The 21,244-nt window shown below is 33.0% G+C and overlaps 1 protein-coding gene across 3 annotated transcripts in view; it reads right to left on the bottom strand.

The window, feature by feature from the left end:
- Positions 1-2,267: 2,267 nt before the first annotated feature.
- The window catches only part of LOC130893859 (connectin), a 619,332-nt gene continuing 600,355 nt past the window's right edge, over positions 2,268-21,244 (bottom strand). For all 3 annotated transcript variants that reach the window (XM_057800277.1, XM_057800278.1, XM_057800279.1), the window contains one exon: positions 2,268-6,157. In XM_057800277.1, coding sequence (XP_057656260.1) covers positions 5,739-6,157 — 419 coding nt within the window. In that variant the 3' untranslated portion in view covers positions 2,268-5,738. The remainder of the gene's footprint in view (positions 6,158-21,244) is intronic.

The raw sequence follows: 21,244 nt of genomic DNA, 5'->3' as shown, positions 1-21,244 counted from the left end.
AGTGATTTTTCCGGGTTTTCAATCGTTTTATAATTGCGTTAAAAATAATACAAAATGCATTTATTGCACCAGAATGTAATTTTCGAAAAACAGCGCATTTACTTTATGTAGATTTTTGTTGCAGCCGCTTTATAAAAATACAATGCAAAACATCGCATCTCGATATCTACTGATTACCAGTTTTTCCGAATCGTTTTCCTTTTTTCCTGGACGATTTGTATTTGAGACATTTCCCGCACAGGCATATCAACGATCCACGCATTTTTTTGTGACGCAACACAGCATTTTATCGAACAGAAACAAATAATCCTTATAAATGTTTAGTAACTTTTGCTGGTAATCAGAAAGCAGCTTATGAAAACTACTCAATAAATTGATAATTCATTTGCACCAAGTGATAACATACTTGTAGTTATAAATCATTTATACAAGATAACAGTTAAATTTTCACATAAGTGTTCACCATCATACTATAAGAAACTTCAAGAACATTCATTAAACACTTTAGATATCGGAAATATAAGAAGCAACGTTCATTTCCCGAACTCTAGTAGCTGTGACTATATTGAAATTTCTTGAACCTTTGATGATATTCACACTGTTTATACTACTAGCACATCAACACTCACAATTACACTGTCTGACGCGCATTTCTATAACCAACTTATCGTCTTCAGACACTGAACGTTTTAGAGTTTACCGTCGGTCTCTAAAGACGATAACTTGTTTATTGAGACGCGCGTTAGACAGGGTAATTGTGAGTGTTGGTGTAGTTTTGAGAGAGGAACTGAAAGGCACGATTGCAATTCTAATTATTACAGGCTATCATGAGTTGCCAGGACGAGATTTCTATTGAGATTCCAAGAAAATCATGAACAACTCCATGGTCAATAATTCCATGAGACTAAACATATTTCGTCAGTTTATAAAATGCATGCACTGTGCTGATAATGAAGCCAAATCCTAAAGAAAAATGGTGAAAGCTAATGCCGTCTATGGATTTGCTAAGATCTAAGTTTATCAATAATTTGATTCCCGAACAAGAACTGGATTATAATCAGTCTATGATTAGATGTCATGGAAAACATTCGTAAGAGGGAAACCTATAGGATTTGGGTAAAAGAAATGGTGCTTGAATTCTGCGTCAAGTTACTTAATACATTTTGATATGTACCAGGAAAAGAATCCAAAAGCAAACACGATATATGAGAATAATTTCGGAAAGTGTACTGCCCCATTGATGAGCATGATATATGAGCTTACATGAAGAAGCTTCCCTTCAAATTCCATATGGATAACCTTTTTACTAATTTTTACTTACTGTACAACCTAAAACAAAACGGCTACGACGGTACGGGAACGATGAGAGAAAACAGAATTCCTAAAACTTATACAGTGCCACAGAATGGCTTGATTGATAAATCAAATAAATATTTTCCGAGATCAATAAGGAGCATGGAATTATTGTGGTAAAATGGATGGGCAATAGCGTGGTTACCGTGGCGTCTACATGTCATGGGACAAAAACGATCTGTTACGTTATTCTCAAGATGAGAAATAAATCGTTCGAGTACCACAACCTAGACTGATTTCTTAATACAATAGATGCATGGGTGCAACTGATCTGATGGATAAACAAATTTCCAGGTAAAGAAGTGGTGGTGGGTAATTTTTTCCTGGCTCCTCGATGTTGCTCTAGTAAATGTTGAGAAAGTACCGACTTTACCATTTGCTAACCAATATCTCTAATAATATAAGATGCCGTTGTGCTGAAGAAGGATGAAGAAGGATGTTTTGTGTTAAATGTGATGTTGGATTATGTTTACAGCTTAATTTAATTTTCTATCAAAAGTAGAAATTTTGTATACCATAAACAGCTAGCGTGACTTATATGTAATAGTACTTTTTGAGAGAAGTACTATTTTTTTAAGAAAAAATGTACAAACAGTGAAGATAAACAATTTTGCATATGATCATAATCCGTCTTCAACCTCAACATTGACCATCAAATAAACTTCATGGAGACCATTATGGAAAATTACTGATACCTGTAATGTTAAAAATCAAAACTTTCTTCGCCGCGCTATTCTTTCGTTTTGTTACAGAATTGTAACTAGTTTCAATGGAATATTTTGAAATAGTTTCATAATTATTGGATGGGAAAACTACTTCGAATAATTTGAATAAACTGTTGTTGTACTAGTTCCCAGACCATCTCGGACAAAAACTGTATAATCTAATTCCAATATGTTGTAATGTCGTTATTCTTTCTTATTTTTAAGTTAACTGCTTTTCTCTCAGTCACAAGAATGGATTTTTAAACCGAGAAAGAGAGTTTGTGGGTGAAATTAATTTGAAAATTGAAATATCATTATTTCGAACTTTATTCTTCTAAACTTTAAGCAATATTTGAATCTTACTGGAGTTGTAGTGAGAATAAATGAAATGGTATGCTGCAAATAATATATTTTGTGATAGGATGTTGGTTAATTATCAAAAAAAAATTTTCATATCTCCTTATATTTCTGATTAATCAAGTTCTGCGTTGCGTGGTGTAAATTGATTCCTAGTGAATTTCGTGTCTAACAACAACAATCACCATTAAAATAATCTCTTCGACCTCGAGGTCTTGATGACCGTGATCAAAAATTCACAGATCGGAAATTGAGAATCTGACCAAACTTCCATTTTTTTTGCTCAGGATATTGAACATTTTATAAAATCTACTCTAATTTGATCAATACCAGCTATTTTTTTAAATATGGTCCAGCTTCGAGTTCAGAACTGTTACATGTATCAAACATACATTTTGTCTGCATATCAACTTCGTTACTTTTTCTTTAGGAAGATCCAGTTCCATATGGTCCTTCAATTCTTTTAAATACTCATCGGAACGAATGTGTAGTTGAACTTCTTTTGGTAATGATGTTGTTCTAAATACTGATTTCGCATTACGACCAAACATCGCTACACTTTTGCATTTTCATTCCACAAATTATTGATATTCGACTTTAAAACGACCTACAGAGGAAATCACTGCTCATGGATCAGAAATAACTTGAGCATTGGGAAAGGAAAGGATCATAGAGCCAGTAAAAAAATATTTTCAGGCTCGAGGACAAAAATACTGCGGTAGTTGAGATGAAAAGACTTTTGTGAGTCTAATCACTAAATACGGTTATTATAGATATAGGACTGCTGATCCAGCCGATAATGTGAAATATAGGAGGAAATTACGATATACATTCTCTATTGCTGTCAAGTGGTAATGTACAGAGAGGACTTCCAGGATTTGACACAATGGAAGAACCTTATCAAGTCTGCGACGCCTATAAGTTTTTCGAATTCTGGAGAGTCTCCATGGGCTAGAGCTGGTGCGAACAATAGGACTACAAAGGATTATCCATACAGTTGAAACGAGTAACTTCCTAATTCTTAATTTTTCCTAGATCCTGAATTTGGAACGAATTTAAACGATTGCAGAAAATCGCGTTTCAAAATCTGTCGATCTGATCTGAATAACTGAAAAATACGTAAATCAAACTTCAAAAAGTTAACCAAAGTAAAAACGCTTGGAATATGGACCTTTAAATATAAATAAGGACACATTGAAATGTTTTGAACTAAGTCTATTTAATGATAATTTTTTGTGACAGTAAATGTTAATAGTAAAAACAAGATAAATCCGATAAAACTACTATGATTTAAATTAAAACTGGAGTAGCAGTGATGACAAAGATGAATTAATTATTTCCAACAGAAATGTCCACTGTAATTAAAACGTTGTGATATTTGTAATAATGATGAGGGCTGAAAAATAAAACCTCTTAAATGGGCTTCAACGGAAATAAACGGTCTAAAACCGTAAAAAATTATTTGCGTGTTGTGAATGGTTGTGTTCACAATTATTATATTCGGTTGTAAAAACTTGTTTGCGGATTTGAAAGGTAAACATTAGTTTCATAAAACTTTTTGCAGACGTGAATAATTTAAGCAATTAACGTGTACAACAAGTACGTAGTCGGCAGTTGAAAGCATAATTGATTATTTTAAAATACTAGTTTTGAATTTTCTACGCACTTGATTTTAAAACAATTGTGAAATTTTGTTATTAGTATTTTAGAAAACAAAGAATTCTATGAATAATTCGAAACATTGTTATTATTTGGTCATGAGGAAATGAGTTGTATGAACATTCGTGATAATTGCTGGAATCATTAGAATTCTTGAATAAACTTCACTAAGAGAAGTGAATGGAACTATATGAAAAAATGATTGATATAAATGAAAATCACATTTTCGAGCTCAGACACGGAAATGAATATGATTGGTGAAACTTTGAAATATCCTGAAAGCTTGATTATACCTCAGAATATTTTCTCTATATTGCCATGATGATTTATAGTAGACTAATAGATTCATCATTTTTTTTAGACGTTATCACGAACAAGTCCGCGATATGGGCCGTGGAGCCGGTCCAGTCGGTTGTAGTGAAATTCCAAAATTCTACGAAGGCACAGCACGTTTAATATACCGCGGAATACGTTTGGTATTTGTTTTTATGAATGTTTTTATCATAGCGAGTGATTTGTTCACATTGTTTTGAACTAATTTCTAGGAATGTTCAATAGTCATAGTGATCAGAACGATATAAAAACGTAACTGAAGAATTTAAATAAGTTAGCTGAGTATTAGTGATAAGTTGATCTTTATATAAGTTAGTTAAGTGTAGTGAAAAGTGTTTGAATAAATTAAGTATAGGACAGTGTTTATAAATAAATAAAATACATTACAGTACGTTAGGAATAAATGAATATTGAACGAGATATTCAGTAAATGAAATACAATTTTATTGCTCACAGGAATTTTGAATAAGTGACAATGTATCTTTTTTGAAAAGATCAGAAGAGATAAGAATTCCACGATGCGGATATTAAGTCTGGCCTTCTGTAGGAATTATTTTACACAAATGTGAACCCCTCACTTTTCATTCTAATCAAGGTGTTTTATGACATATAAAAAATTTTCATCCTTCCCACCTCCTACCTCGACAACCACCTCAGATTTTTTTCTAATAGCAATAGTGCGATACTTCGTTGGAAAGGGAGAATGTATCACACTTTGTTTGAACGTTTAATTGGTTTGAGATTAATACTTAGCAAATAACAAAACAAAAAAAGTTACATTTTTCTGAGGAAAGTGGGTATTTTGTAATAAATCCATCCACCAGGTCAAATATTGACTTTTTGAATCGTACCTATTGGTTTTAATTAACTTTTAGATTTGATAGTCAATCATGAAATCTATTTGAAATTTATGAGAAGTAACATAAATAAAGAGCTTTAATTTTAAAATTAAACCTATAATAAGCCATATTTTCCAGTTTTAGAGTTGAAGAATACTGACTCTAAGACCAGTCTGGAAATTCATGAAGAAAACAAAGAAATCTATTCTTGCTGAAAAGTGGAATGACTCCGTTCAATATACAAAAATACGATATCAGTTAAAAAAAAACGCCGAAATAAAATATCTGCTGATTATATTAGAATCTAATTTGTCTCTAGTTTCTCTCTCGTCCGTTTAGTATTAATTATTATTGAAGATACTCAAATTCGATATTTGAAATCAATAAAGAACGTATAACATTCATGTACCACGATCATTGTTATTAATATGTAATGTCTCTCTCTTTATTTGGCTCTTAGAATTTTTCCCAAACTTCATAAAGTCGTTTAGCCTTACAATGAAAATATAATGAGAAATATAGTTGAGTAGAATGGAATTTTTCTTGAGCTACCACTGTCAACAATTTCCACACCTGACGGACTGCCTTGCTTGACCGTAATCGGCGTTGGTCTGTATTCCGCAGGACATGGTAAATCCTTTAGAGGTATCGACATTAAGAATGCCTTACCACTACTATCAGCTTCGTTTTCCTTATCATAATAATCGTTTTGATCAAGTGTTTCTTCGATTGAATTGGAGAACAAGGAAGGTGAGCAAATCAGATGTTCCACTACTTCTGTAGTTACAGTTGTTTTATCTGCATTCATTGAGCACTGCAACTCTTCTAACGAATTGCGAATGTGAGCTTGTGCTGTCTTGTCGTGAAGACTGTAGACCCAATCTAAACGGCAATCACAGCTGAATCTATTTCCTGAAACAAAATAATGAATTTCAGAACAGATAATCATTCACTATAAATAACATATTAATGTGAGAGACTTATGAATGAGGTTCACCATTATATTATTATAATGTATTGTAATTATTTCAAACTACTTCAAAATTACAAGAATATTTTTGGAGCTAAATAAATGATGTATAATAAAAAAATAACAAGGAAGATACTTTATTGAAAACAAGTAACAATTGCTACATGTTACGTGTTGAAATTGGTACATGAGGCAGAAGGATTTTGATATAACTTTTTCCTAACTAAACATTCTTGCTAGTTGATGGATAACACATACAAAGACACTCGGCAACTTCAAAAAGGACGTTTGAATATCGAAAGAAACTCAGTATTCACATTTAAGAGGTGCATGGCAAAACTGGCAGTTGAAGCAAGTCGACTAGGCAGTTTCTTCGGGCATATAGCTTTTTGCCTCAATTGTTTATCCGAATTAATTTGTGCTTTTTGATGTCTAGCGAAAGACGTCCAATTTGATTTCGTGGAGTTCGTGGTGTCGAGCTCGATGTACCAGGTTGTGGCTCCTCAATATCTATCAATTCCAGATCTTCATTTTTTTGTTAGTTATAAGACAGCTTGATAATTCTAGTAAATATTTTTTACATGGCAAGGTACTATTATTATGCATATTGAAAACTAAATTGAGTAATATTGAGTAAATTTTTAAATTTTTGTGCCAATATGTATTGGAGCTACTTAATATTTCACTCAAATGACTATACAAAATCATCCTCACTTCTCTTCGATTGCCAAATTTGTAATAACACGTCTCCTTCTCTCGGAAAATTGACTGTCCACGTTACAACTTATCATTTCAGACGGAACTGGAATAGGAATGTACAGGTCCATAATCAAACACTCTGAAAGCCTGGGCAGCGCACCAAGCATTTTTCTGTTTCTGTTTCTGTTTTAATTAGTGAGGAGATTGGATTTTTAGTTGATAGTTGATGCTGATTGATATTTTTTTCTCAATATTCATCTGCTTATAAATTATAGAAAGCTCACAGTAACATTTTAAAATGTTGATTAGCCTTGATCATGGCTCTATTTCTATTTCTATTTCTATGATAAAATTTGTCTGTCTCGAATTCTTGATTATTGAATTTAAGAATGCACTTGAATATTACTTTCTGATATGTTTTAAGTAATTTAATTTTGCTCAAAACTATTCATAACATATTGACTGATAGAGGGGAGGATAATCAATATAATTATTCAATTTAATGATAATTAAATCAAAATTTTAATTTCAAAATTACATAATTTTGTTGGATAACGTTCATATCCTTAAGGTAAATAATAGCATTAAATGAATTAATGAAGTTTAATTCCCAACAGCTGGAAAATGATTGAAATCAAAATTTAATATTTAAATTAGATTGAATTTTCCACTCCCTCACGTGATTTAACAGAGCATACTTTTCTCGTTTGCTAAAAAGTTGGAGTGGAAAATTTATAAAAATTAGTTAGGGTGGATTGCGTAGTACATCATATTCGGAATAGAGCAAGAATTGAAGCAAGACTAGAAATTGAGGGAAAAGTTAACTGTTTCACTGAAAATTGGGTTTTTTGTTTAGCGGAAAATAGTTTTGTATAAAAGCGAGTGAGGTTGCTATTATTAACACTTCAATATTTTTGTTGGATCATACAAACGCACTATCTTCTTTTTCTTGTACGTAAACGGCTTGAAACGGTTCCCAAGATCAGAGCCTGAAAGTTGTAAGTGAAACCCTAGTACATCATTGAATGGCTACTCTGCCAGTGTGAAACGTTTGTATATGAAAATGCCAGCTGGTTTTCCACGTTTTAAGACTCCACGTGAAACAAGTTTAGAAATGTTTTTAAGGTTTCAGCTAACAGCAGTGGCAGAGGCGATTGCAAAGCGTCGGAAAACCCTCTCGAAAAATCGATACGGTTGTCGCGCCCAACTTTTTCCCAACATTCTTTAGCCCTTTAGTAAGAACTGTGCGTGATGACAGAATTTTTGGATGACAATTAACCCTTGGACCATATACAATTTTGAAAAAAATCATTTCAAATTGCGTTTTCCGATCTGACTGACGAATCGATGGATAGACCAAAGGTTTTTGATGTACTGGAAGACTTTGTATGTCGAATGTATTAACAAAAGAAATGTGTAAGAAAAGTAAATGAGGCCAGATTGTCAATGTTTAATAAAAAGTACGATTTCAATGATACAGATGAAAGTTTCGAGTAATTAGACTCGCCAAGCATTAATTCCACAATGTATCAACACTTCTCACGGTCTCATCATTTCATCGCTTGCACATGGGGTAATGTCGATTTCATACTTCCGAACGAAGCAGTTACACCGGAACAATGTGGTTGGAAGAAAGAAAACTCCACCTTTGAGTGTATTTGGTTTGAAGGACCCCAGTGACCCACGCGTATAAAAGATGTCGCAGAATTGTATTTCTTCGTCTGAGACGATAGGGGATACCGGCGAAATTAACGTTGTCGACGAATTTGCCACAGAAAGCGATACTAATGATGATGATAAGACAGAGACGGATGATGACTTTGTGTAATTTCTAAAATCTCGTATTAGCGCATATTAAACTTTATAATAACTATTGTTTTTTATTAGCAAAAGATCAAAGTACATTTCCCTTTCCTCCTGATTATACCTTATTCACGTTTTATAGATTATATTACTTTTTAGGCACACTACAAAATAATAGAAAAATAATATATAATTGGGAAAAAAGTCGGGCGCGGGAACTATATCGACTTTTCGGGTGGGTTTTCCGACACTTTTCAATCGTCTTTGCCAAATTGAGTTAGTTGAGACCATTTCTAAACATTTCTCAAGTGGAAACCGTTTTGATTTTTCTTGCAAGCTTCACAACGTGAAAAACCTACTGGTATTTTCATATGCAAACGTTTAGCACCGGCAAAGTAGCTATTTAATGATGTACTATAATTTCACTCAAATATTTCAGGCTCTGATCTTGGGAACCGTTTCGAGCGGTTTTTACGTAGCCTAGCTCTTGGACTAATCGTAGGATTTCAGATTAATTTTTTCTATTAACATTGACCAACTTTTATTTTTACGAATTCACTGAAATTCTGGAACTTAGAGTCGCCAAATTAAGTAAGATAATCATTCTTGGTTGTGCTGTCACCTTCTCAAAATTTTTCTTCTACTTTCTACCTATACTCAGTATTCTTGTTGAAGTATATGGTTGGCTAAGAACAAGTTGTGACGAAACTGTTGGAAAAATAATGATGTTTGGATGTTTTGAATATGTGTGAAAGTGAATTATTAGGTTGATAATTCTTATCTTTTATTCAGTACATCAAAATGTCAACATTTTCCCTGTTAACAGTTGGTGTGGTCTAACTATAATCATGAATATTAGATACCATTCTCACTAATTTCATACACAATATCACGATACGGTAATACGGTAATTTAATCTTTTACTTCACTGTGGTGATTGTAACTTTTATTTCTATGAGAACAAAAATTATCAAAATGTTCTCTAAAAAATTTCTAGCTGATTTAGAAAAAAAAAATAAGCTAGCAGTAAATCACGTTACTAAGGTCCACGCATTAACTTGATAAAGAATCACAATGCTTATAAAGTTAAGCCCAACTATTAATCAGCACCCAGCCACTCAATTTTATTCGTCAATATGTACATAACTTGGTTATAGAAACGCGCGTCAGACAGTGTAATTGTTAGTGTTGGTGTACTGATGGTGTAAACAGTGTATTCAGTAGGAATATCGGCAACAGTTCCAGAAATACCAACTTAACTGCAGTCAAGTTTATAAAGATTTGGCAAGATTGAAAGAGGATGCTGGACATAACACATTTAAGTCGTCAATTCATTTAGGGGCTTACTTGAGCGCTTGATGAACGATTTCACTGTAAAAGAACGATTTCATTTTTCAATCTAATACAAATTCCGCAAACAACCGTTTGTATTTAATATATTCATAAGTTACTGAAGGGAGCATCTTCAGGTGAATATGACGGATGAAGAAACAATTAAAGTCGCTTTTATCTTAATATCAGCATCCAAACATCTCAAAAAAACTGTTTAAGACTGAACAGTTTCGTTTTTCTAAGATTAAGATCGCATAATTGAAGTCCCAAAAGACTGTGTCCCACTACCAGTAAAATGTGAGGGTATGCCCCTTCATGCTGTATCCATCGGAAAAGTGAGCACCTACTAATTGGTTACCTATAACACCAATCCACTGGTTAACGACTTGAATAGCATGTGCATGTGCAGAGTTACGGAAATTATTTATCCCGTCTCTTGTAAATTCGACTTCAACTGAAAATAGTGTCCTTTGAGACGTTGGTTGATGATCGTTAATCGATCTACGAAATTCCATCTCCAGAATGTAGTTGCTGAACCATTTGAATATGATACGGGTACAAATGATTTTTTTTGTAACTAACTTTTAATTATCAACTTACTTGTCTGGTGTTTATTGTACGGTTCATAGTAACAGCGTCATTAATGTCATCTACTTGCGCTACATCTGCGTGTCGTTTTGATCTACCACTGGGAAAAGTGTCATTTCTCGAAAACAATTACAAACTGACCCAAAAGTTGGATGACTAGGAGTTCGACGATCGGGAAATCTCCTGTGATATTCTCTAGCAGCAGATCTACCTCAGAACTAATAAACAAAAATAGGGTCGGCATATTCTGTGGTCGAAAACTGATGTGGCATTTTGACCGAAAGTAACAAGATATTTACCAAACGTCACATTTTTGTCAAACTGCCCACAAATTTATAATTTAGTCCTGTATTTATTATGCCAGAAATTGAATATTTTAATAAAAATTATACGATGCCAATATTCCCAATTTTGCGATATGTGCTGCCCCTCAGTATTTATTCTAGAAGAGACCAAATAATCCTCATTTATCAATATTTATCACAATTGTTTCAAATAATTAATTAGATTATTAAATTAATCAAACAAACTTTGTGAACGACAACATGGAATATAATTATTAACTACAATCCAGAATTTTCATTTATGACAAGTCCATTCATTTGAAAATCAAATATGTTTGTCTATTTCCCTTTTCGACTGATCTGTATGTTTCACCAAAAGTATAATACCGTATCTAAAGCCAATATATCAAACCCATTGAGTACGAATATTCATTAAAGCGAGCCCGAAGCACAGCAAATATAATTTGATCAACTAATTAAGGGAATCATATTTGAAAGATAAATACTGCCGTTTTAGTAATTAAGATGATTGTTGTTTTGAGTATTTGAGCTGATATAAAAAAGTTGATTATATATTTGCTCGCTCATATTAAAAAGGGATGTATTTATGTGTCAATAGCGAACCTTTTAACTCGCTTATTGTGATGTAATGAATTGAAAGGAAAAATACTTCTTGAAAGTGGAATATTAGCATTTTTAATTATTGATATACATGGTTTGTTCAACTGATCAGTGACATTTCCTGAACTGATTATATACCTTCAGATTTTATTTGTCAAAATTCCACGTAACTCTGAATTAGTCTTAAAGCTCACGAAGAAAACTATTTTCCTTGTAGGGTGAATAGAGAGAAAAGTAATTTCAAGTATTAGTTAACACATTAACCGTATCACCGGTCTCTGAGACCGCGTGGGAAATTTAGCTTTCGACATGGTATTCGTGATGGTTCATCCCGCTCAGTAGCTGTCCATCAGTTTCCCGCCAATTGTTGTTTGTACCCTTCAATTGGAACAAAAGGAAAATACCTCTTGAATTCTTACTGTCTCCAAATAGAAAAGTGGGGTTAACCTTATATGGATTTGCAGGGGCCATCAATGAACTACACAACCTGAAATGGTTTGTTATTACAATCAAACGAAAGCAGGGGTGGACTTGCTAGACATGATATGTGCGATATATTCGTCCAGTCGAAGAACCAGAAGATGGCTCCACCCAATATCCTATCAAATGTCATATATTGCATCAACTTGTGCCTTCCATTTCGAAATAATCCTCTTGTGACTAGATACCTATTAGTAAGAGACCTAGCAATGGAGCTTATGAAGCCATATATCACCGGACGGTCGGAAATACCAAACCTACCACATAACATTTAAGCATATGTTGAGAACGAAAATTCTCGAAACCCAGATGGCTGTATCCCAAGTGACAAGCAATAAAAAAGAAAAACCTGCTCCAAGTGTCCAGCATCAAAGATGAGGAAGACAAATTATGAATGCATGAAATGTATGAAAGCGAGCAGTTCTTGTGCTAGAAAGATTTGAACTAACAAAATCCCTGTTTAAGTTGATACTAATGTAAAAACATGTGACTTTCACTTATCTTAAAATATAACAATTCAGTACTCTGTCTATGTTCCGAATGAATTCAAAAACGATTCAACTTATATTCATGAAAGCTGGCATATATTTGTAATTTAGTTCAACTTAAATAATAGGATAGTTATTATTCAAATTAATGGTCTCTATAATTAATAATAAACTGATCATCAACGTTGATTGTTCTTATCAATCGTAGTTTCCATAAGTCAGGAACAGATGGCGCCTTAAGAGAATTTCTTCACAGAGAACTGTAAAATTTTGTTCTTTGCACCTCATAGATGGCGCCACACTTTAATTTGATATATTTTCTTAAACTACACACTATACATGTCTTATTTTGCCTATACCACTTAACGTCGCTTCTTTCAAATCATTCTTCATTTTGTCTTCGTTGCGTACCTCGATGTCCACATGCTGGACTACCTGAAATTTCCCCTTTAAAAACGTTTCTAGTAGCAATTAGACTATAAAGTATTTTGTAAATTCACAAAATAAGTTGAAAAAGAGGTTCGAGTTGAATATTAATAAAACGGTATTGCAAATGACACCTAGCTATTTCTGTGAATATGTGAATATGTGAATTCATCCACATGAAATATTTTTTTATTGAAAAGTTGCGAAATTATGATGTTTGTTATTATTAAAGCAAATGACAGATGTATTGGAAACAATTGAAATACTTTATTTTCAAAATATTCAATATATTCTGTTAAGAATTTTGAATGATTTTTTTATTTTTAATATACATGGTATGTTAAGTACCTCAACATGTACAATATGTTCAGTTTATGATGTATTTCATGAGACAAACAAGTCTCCTAGTTGTGAAACATCCATCATAAAGGAAGCGTTTCTTCTGAAAAAAATAAAAAAAAATTTAGACTGTTATTCCTAACAGATTGTATCACATCCATCGCAGTGAATAACGAGAATTTCTTTGCCTGTTAGAAGCTTAGTTCTCCATAACAATAGAGATTTCAGTATTATCTGATAACAAATGTCTGACAATGAACGTATTACACGTTGCTCTACTTGGAAATGTTTTTGAAGTTTTAGAATTCCTAAACGATATAATAAAAAGGAGAGAAATTCTAAAAATTCCATTTGTGTGGATTGAATATGAAATGATAGAAGAGCACCAATTATTCGTCACCAGAGGCATTCTTATAAAAGTACTGGATAGAGAAAAAACCATGAATAAACATGAACTCAAATACAAACAACAATACTGTCTTCATTTAGTAAATTATAGGTAGTTCATAAAAACTGAAAAACACGCTTTAAGCAATAGTCAAACTGAAAAGTGAAATAATTCTTTGCGTAAGAGTGAAATTATTGATATCAAAAGCCAGGGCCAAGATTTCAAAGAGTACTGGAAACAGCGGTCTGATTATCCAAAAAATTTGACAACGTGTGTCAAAACCCGCTTTTTAGACTCTATTCAGCACTAAGTTACACTGCACAATAATGCATAGTAAAAAAACAAAGCCACGTTTTCAAACATTTTTTCTAGCAGCCGCCTAAGAATGCCTTTCGTAGTAAAAATAATAAGATCTTAAAACCAACAAATAACTTCACAAAGCTGTGAATCTGGATACAGAAGTTCACGACAGAAGCATTTGCTTAGACCAGCTTACATCCATTTTTAAATGGACATCAGCTCCTTTTGAGAGTTCGTTAGATTTCCAGTCACTATTTAAAGTGCGCTGCTTTTTATGAGATTCTTAAACTAACTTTGCGTTTTGTAATCATAGATCCGAATTTTATTTCCGGTCCAGGAACTATACAATTATTTTTTTACATTATTGAAAATTATTCATTACGTAAGACTTTTCTTTCCATTATTCCTCTCGTTCCCCGTTTTGTTAATGAGGTCGAATTGGCTCTCGATGATAAGATTGACAATAATCGATCTCGTATGTAATATAATAACTAAAATATAATTTAGGTATGTGTCTCTAGGATAGCTTAACCAATAGATCTGGGCATGTCTGAATTGGTTTTTCGTTACCGAAAACTGCTCACTAAGTAAGCTCACAAAGGAAGAGAAGGTAAACGAAGCTTACACATATTGTTATGGATGGTGAAGCTTATGGTTAAGCCTATGGAACGATCGTTTTACAGAGAAAACTCAATATTTAGAGATTGGCATATATCTGCACCTCGGGAAATGTAATAGGTGCAATGGAAGTCATTACTAACCCGCACAAAATGGTAATATTGAACTTAGAACTATCAATAGCTACAAATTTCTACTAGTTCCATTCCAAAATATGGAGTTAATTTAAAAATGTCATATGAAAGCACCCCACGTTTTATTTCTCACATCATAGTTTGTTTAGTATAATTAACTTGAATTTTCAAGTGTTTTTAAACAGTATTTTTATTTTACTTGTTGTATGTTACAGTCATTGTGATTAGATAGTTACTAGATAGATAGATAGATAATATACTAAGAAAATTCTCTAGACAATGTGATACATTAATTACTCTATCTGGATATTATTCATAATATCAAGCCAAATGGCCGATTCATAAACTTTACTTTCCGTTCGCCGTTGCCGTTGAGATCTGCTGTTACAAAATTAAAATGCATAAGACCATTCATAGTTGCCGTTTGACGTCACAATTTGCCGATAGGTCTGCCGTTGGTGACCTAACTTTTCCCTTCAGCAACTGTCGTAGCAATAGACAATCATTTGCATTTGATACGTTTGTCTCAATAACAAAAACCCTTCGTTATTTTTCATAATACCGTTCATCAATACCAGATTACAAACAAAAACACAAAAATATCGCAACAACAAAAAGCAGTACACACGCCAAAAAGAATAACAAAATATTTAGGTAAACGGCAGCAGCGTCAAGTTTATGAATAAGGTGGAGAATTTGCTACAACCGTCAAACGGCAAATGTCATCCGCGAACAGCAACGGCAAAATCAAGTTTATGTATCGGCTTAAAGCTAGCCAAAGTAATAAATAAGATTCAGCTGAGTTGTTTCTCCTCCAGCTCTTCATCCCGTTGCCGCGAGACATAATAGCTCGTAGCTGACGCAACAGTATTGTTTTATAAAGGTCACTTGACATGATGCAATACAACGTGCCATACATAGAAGACGCAATACTTCTTTCAGTTGTTTCATGCAAGATCTCGCACTTGCAGTATTATTGTTTTGGTACCATTTTTATTACATGCAAGATGCAATTCTAGGAAGAAATCTAGTTACTTTTGGCATAACAACCAACCAAAGGTCAGCTGACTTTCGTAAAACTAAATATTTCGACTTTGTTAACAAATATAAGTGAGAACAAAATCGAAATAAGGTTAAATTTACCACACAACAATCAGCTGAACTTCATCACATGCTTTTGATCAAGAAATATTGCTTTCATTGGATTGCACGTTATATTGCATCATGTCAAACGACATTCACAAGAAATTGCATGCAATTCCTTGCACATTGTCAAGCGACCTTAATAAGCACTGCGAGTGCCGCAATTTACACAAAATTTTACGTTTGTATCGTGGTATGATTATTGCATATGAAATTTAAAAAACTTTTTGATGTAACTAATTCCGTACACATTGCAAATAAAGGAAAAATAATCAGTTTCTCACAATTGATGTCTTTAATTATAGAGGTGGAAGAATCAAATAATAAAATTATAAATAAAACACCTGAAGATTTCCAGCGACGGAGGAGGAGGAGGACAAATTTAACTGCTGAACACAGTTTTTTGAATGTGGAAGGTCTCCAAAAAACAAGTAAGCAGAAGAGGTGGCGTATCATTTACTTCATTCGGAGCATCTAGTATTTTGAGAAGTGATAATAGATATTTGTTCCAAACTAAACTGGTTTCCTAAAGGTGTTTAAAGCAAAAAAATTCCAGAACATTTAAAATATTCACGCAGGTTTCGAGAATCAAAAACCAATGGGATGAAATAACACTCTAATATAATACACTCACTGTATTATGCGCAGCTAAAAAGGAGGAAGGACATAATAATGTACTCACGACACCTAATCAATAGATAATTTATATACGATAGATAAAAGTGCTATAGCACAACCGTAAAGATTAGCGGCAAAAATTAGAAAAGTTCTACTAGATAAATATGAAAAGTATGTACTACTCAACATTTTTGTTGACTAGTAAATAATAAGATTCACGAAATACTCGTCGAAACATGTCGGTATTAAACCAAAAAGAAGGTAAAAAATAATTATGCAAGAGTAATTATTCACAAATATAAATGAAAAATATCTGAATTAATCAGTATTACTCTCTGATCTGATTCGCAAATAAAAATTATTGCTAGATATGTCTGCATCCTGGTGATCTAGAGGATAATCATCAGGAAGATTTTCATCTACGTCGATATAATGATTTTTAAAATCTGAAACATGCCTGTTACCTAGGCCATTACCAGAAAGATCCCTCAAGTTATAAATTAATTTAGAAATAACTTTGTTGACAATGCAAGGGATGTATTTAGGAGCAAATATAGCTGCAAAATTGTAAAAATGCTTGAGGCATTTTCTATGGACAGGATAAAATTTAGTGAACCCATCAGTAATTACTAAAACAAATCTATTGCCAGATTTTTATTTTGGATAAGGACCTATCAAATCAGCGGAAATTTATCCATAACCCATAACACCAGCCTTAAGTAAATTGTGGGTTTTACAGGAAGCATTCATTCACGTATCGAAATACAGAGATTCTGAGTTCTTGCCTATAGTAAAATTCACAGATATGAGAAATAGTTTTAGATATGCCTAATTCATTGTCATGAAATAACTTTAATATGTCAGTTCCGTTGGGGGTACGAACAACAATCTTTCAATTAGGTAAGTTACTTGAAATTGGATTAGACGAGAAAATATGTTTATACAAAATATCATTCTTCTGTTTACGACGCCTCCGTCTCCGTACGGCTATTGTCGTACGAGAAACCGCAGCTCTGATTGGCAAAAGTAACGATTTAAATAGAATAACGCTGCCAAATCCATTATTTAATAGATAATCTTGAATATCAAGGTAAATCTAGTCCTGTTAAGTTCTAAAACACCAACTATTTTAGTTATCATTGAAACTGTTATTTTCATAAGAAATAATAATAAATTTCATCTTCTTGAACCTGAAAATCAATCTCAAATCACTAAAGGCAATGGCAAGCGTACAAATTTTTTTAAAAGTGTTCATGGCTAGATTTGGTATAGTAATTAAATTTGGCAGACTAAGTGGCTACCGGGGCGTGTCCCCTCTCCAGGACATTATTGGGACGTTAATTTCGAGATCGTCAACGATGCGAGATAAAATGATGAGGGGGCGTTGACGGTACCTGTTTCGGAAATTATTGTCTGTGGTAGACTTCGCCATTTTGCTTTGCGTATTTTCGGAAACGGCAATAACATATATTTTAGAAGCGAGAATCTGAAACAACATTTGAAATATTTCAAATATATTTAACGCTCAGTTTGTAGCAGTTTAACATTAATGTGATTCCTAGTAAATTACATTCAAATACCACTTTGTTGAGGATATAAAAAATTTTGACGTTAGATTTTCCTTGTTTTTTCAATGGATCAGAATATTTTTGGTGATGTTGTTTCATATAGTTTTAGGTTACAAAAATACCTCGAAGACGATTAAAAAATACATCAAGAAACGTAGAATTTTACAGAGTCGAACATAATATGTATATCAAAACATTGAAAATATTTCAATGGAACATTTTAAAATGTAGTATTTTTCATTCTGAAATAACTGAGGTCCAATACCACTTCCTGAAGAAGAGTCTTCTGCCGGGGAATCAAGGTTATAACTTGGGGTTGTACCTCGACTAAGGTCGCTCCGGCAGTGGAAAAACCAAAAGCTACCTCACCTGACACATTCGAAAAAACTTGATATTACTTTTCAATATAGATGAGTTGGAAGGTGTACGATATCGAAACCCATGGTCTATCTATTTCTAGTCTTTAGACTCCGTTCAAGTTATATCTGATGACATTGCTCACAAGAAAAAACCACATAATCGTATGAGCTTGAGAAAACTGTCGTCAAACAATAAATCAGCGATAGTGTTGATGCATATGAGTTTTTATAATCGTCTTGGATATTGTCAAAGAGAAAGGGGAAGAAAATTTTAACGTATAATTAAAAAACATTGATTAGTTTTTTTGTGTATATTGTTTGGTGCAAAGTGCACCCTGTATACTTATAAACGACTGATGCAGGTCTGTTTTATCTGAAAAAACTTTTAGTAAACAGTTTTTTAGTAATACAACAAAAATCGAAACGTTAGCAAATTAGGTTACCTAATAAATTCACTGTATAATAGTAGTGTATTCACACTCGTCAGTTTCCAGTGATTTCTGGAAATGTTTACATTTAGGATATTATGATTATTAGATATTTCTATTCTAGTTTATCTAAATTCATCATATATCTATCTTCAGAGTAATATATGTATGCAATATATGTTCCTCTATAAAGAATCAAAGAAGTTACCAGTCAGAAAATTTCATACTTTGTAACAGGAGCTCTTCTTAGAAATGACTTGCGTTCACATCTCATCACTAAGCTATTGAAATTGCCTGTCTCTATTAGTATATAACTTGTACATACGGAAGTAACAGATAATTGTTAAAGCTCCTGTCTCTCCAGTCGTAAAAGTGAATAGTCAATAAATTTTAACAAAGTTTCTGGTAATTACTTCAACTATATCGTGCTCCGAAGTGAATGCGGTTATTTATGATCAATAAATTTCCTTTAATTCGGACTATAAATAGGACACAGAAATATTAGTTCCATTAACTGCACAACAACTTAAACTTTACAACATATATCAAGATTCCATATCTTTTGAAAAATTCCAGGATTCAACTTAAAATATCACCAATCGTTGATTTCAACGACGGAATAAGTTTCCACAAAAATAATTATATATTGGACGATTCTGACAATAAGATTATTTGAGTACAGTACAAAAAACATTAAAGAAAATAACGTGTTCTAAATAATTACCTGTATCGAATTCTATAGGATCATTTCGATATAAACAATATCTTCAGATATATCAGGATGCGTGAGATGATGATGTGTCTAATGTCGGAGAAACTGTAAGTTATATAACAATCAAAGTTTGAGACGCTCAGTACCATACTAGCATATTTGCAAAATTGAATTCATTAAAAATTAAAAATGCAGACCTTTATTGGTAGTTTATTAGTTTACCTTCAGTCTCTGAAGACGGTAACTTGGTTATCTAAACGCACGTCAGACAATGTAATTGTGAGTGTTGATGTAATGGTGTGATAAATAGTGTATTCAGTATGAATATCAATTCCAGAAATTCCAGCATACGAGGATATATTGAAAAATTCTTAGCCTACTATAGAACTAAACAAAAGTTCAATGTCAAAATATTTTATTACTCAACATATTCTCGTCTTAATTGGATACATTTATTACAGCGAACCTGCAACGTCTCTAGACCTTTAAAAAAATATTTCTCCTTGCTCTGCAAACCAGATCTCCACATCTTTTATTAGAAAAAAATTCACGACTCTTTAAATTTTTTTTCAGTTGAAGAAAGAGACGATAGTCGGACGGAGCCAAATCTGGTGAATAAGGGGTGTTGATAGCACTCCACGTATTTTCTCCTCAATTTTTTTTCCTGTAGAGTGGTCAGTAATGTCGATTGGTAATCTACAGTTATTATTCTACCCTTTTCCGCCAATCAATCCCAATAAAACCGAAGCAAGAAGTAAAAGAAAACGAACATTCAATACAGATAAAGACAACGCACGAAACGTACAAACAACCATCTCCCACGACTGCCACTACTGAACTGAAGCTGCCACATCCAAATACTGGAATTATTTTCCATATTTCCAGTATCTGAGTTCAATCGTTTATACATTTGTTGTGTATAATTGTCGAAAGTCCAACCAGCGGACTAGTAGTACATTTAAGAAAAGGATACGAGATGGCTAATCATCAAAATTCAACTTGAATCCGTGCGTGGGAAGTAAGAAGGATTCGGAAGTACATTCAAGTCCAGGAAATAGACATATAAATCATCTGCATAAAATATCTGTCGACCCAATCTTCATTTCCCAGTTTTCCAAGGTAGTCATAAACTAATCGAGTGAAGTAGAATATTCATAAAAAAGAAGAATAATGGTATGACTCTTTCGTTCACTTACAACAGGATTAAAAATAATGCGCTGTTGTCATAGGTCTCCAATACTATTTACGACTACCTTTAAAAATTATTTTTTGGTATTCAAAAAATCAAATACGACAAATATATATTTTTTGTTTAAAAATATTCCGTCAAATGCAAGACAGAGACCATGAGAATATTCCTTCCAAAATTTTTTCCTCTACTCTAAAGTTTTTATTTAGATCGGTTTCAATTCCGTATTATATTCGAACCACTTTCGTATTATAAAACAGTGATATATGTAGAGGTCACTATGAATCTATACTGTTCGTGGACCTTAAAAATAAGAATGTTCCCTGCTGACTTTGGGCATGCAGATGGATTTTTGGTAATACATGGCGCCTATAACCAAAACTTGTTTAAACCTCTCCTTATATAGGAAGTCATCGTGTTTGGCAGTTCACGTGTCTTAGTGAACCTAAGCCCGCCATATTAAATGATGGAGCCACCCGGTACAAATTTTTAATCTGAAGAAAATAAGCTAC

The sequence above is a fragment of the Diorhabda carinulata genome, chromosome 5, assembly GCF_026250575.1.
Source record: "Diorhabda carinulata isolate Delta chromosome 5, icDioCari1.1, whole genome shotgun sequence".
NCBI classification, from domain to species: Eukaryota; Metazoa; Arthropoda; class Insecta; order Coleoptera; family Chrysomelidae; genus Diorhabda; species Diorhabda carinulata.
This window is presented reverse-complemented; position numbering and strand designations above follow the sequence as displayed.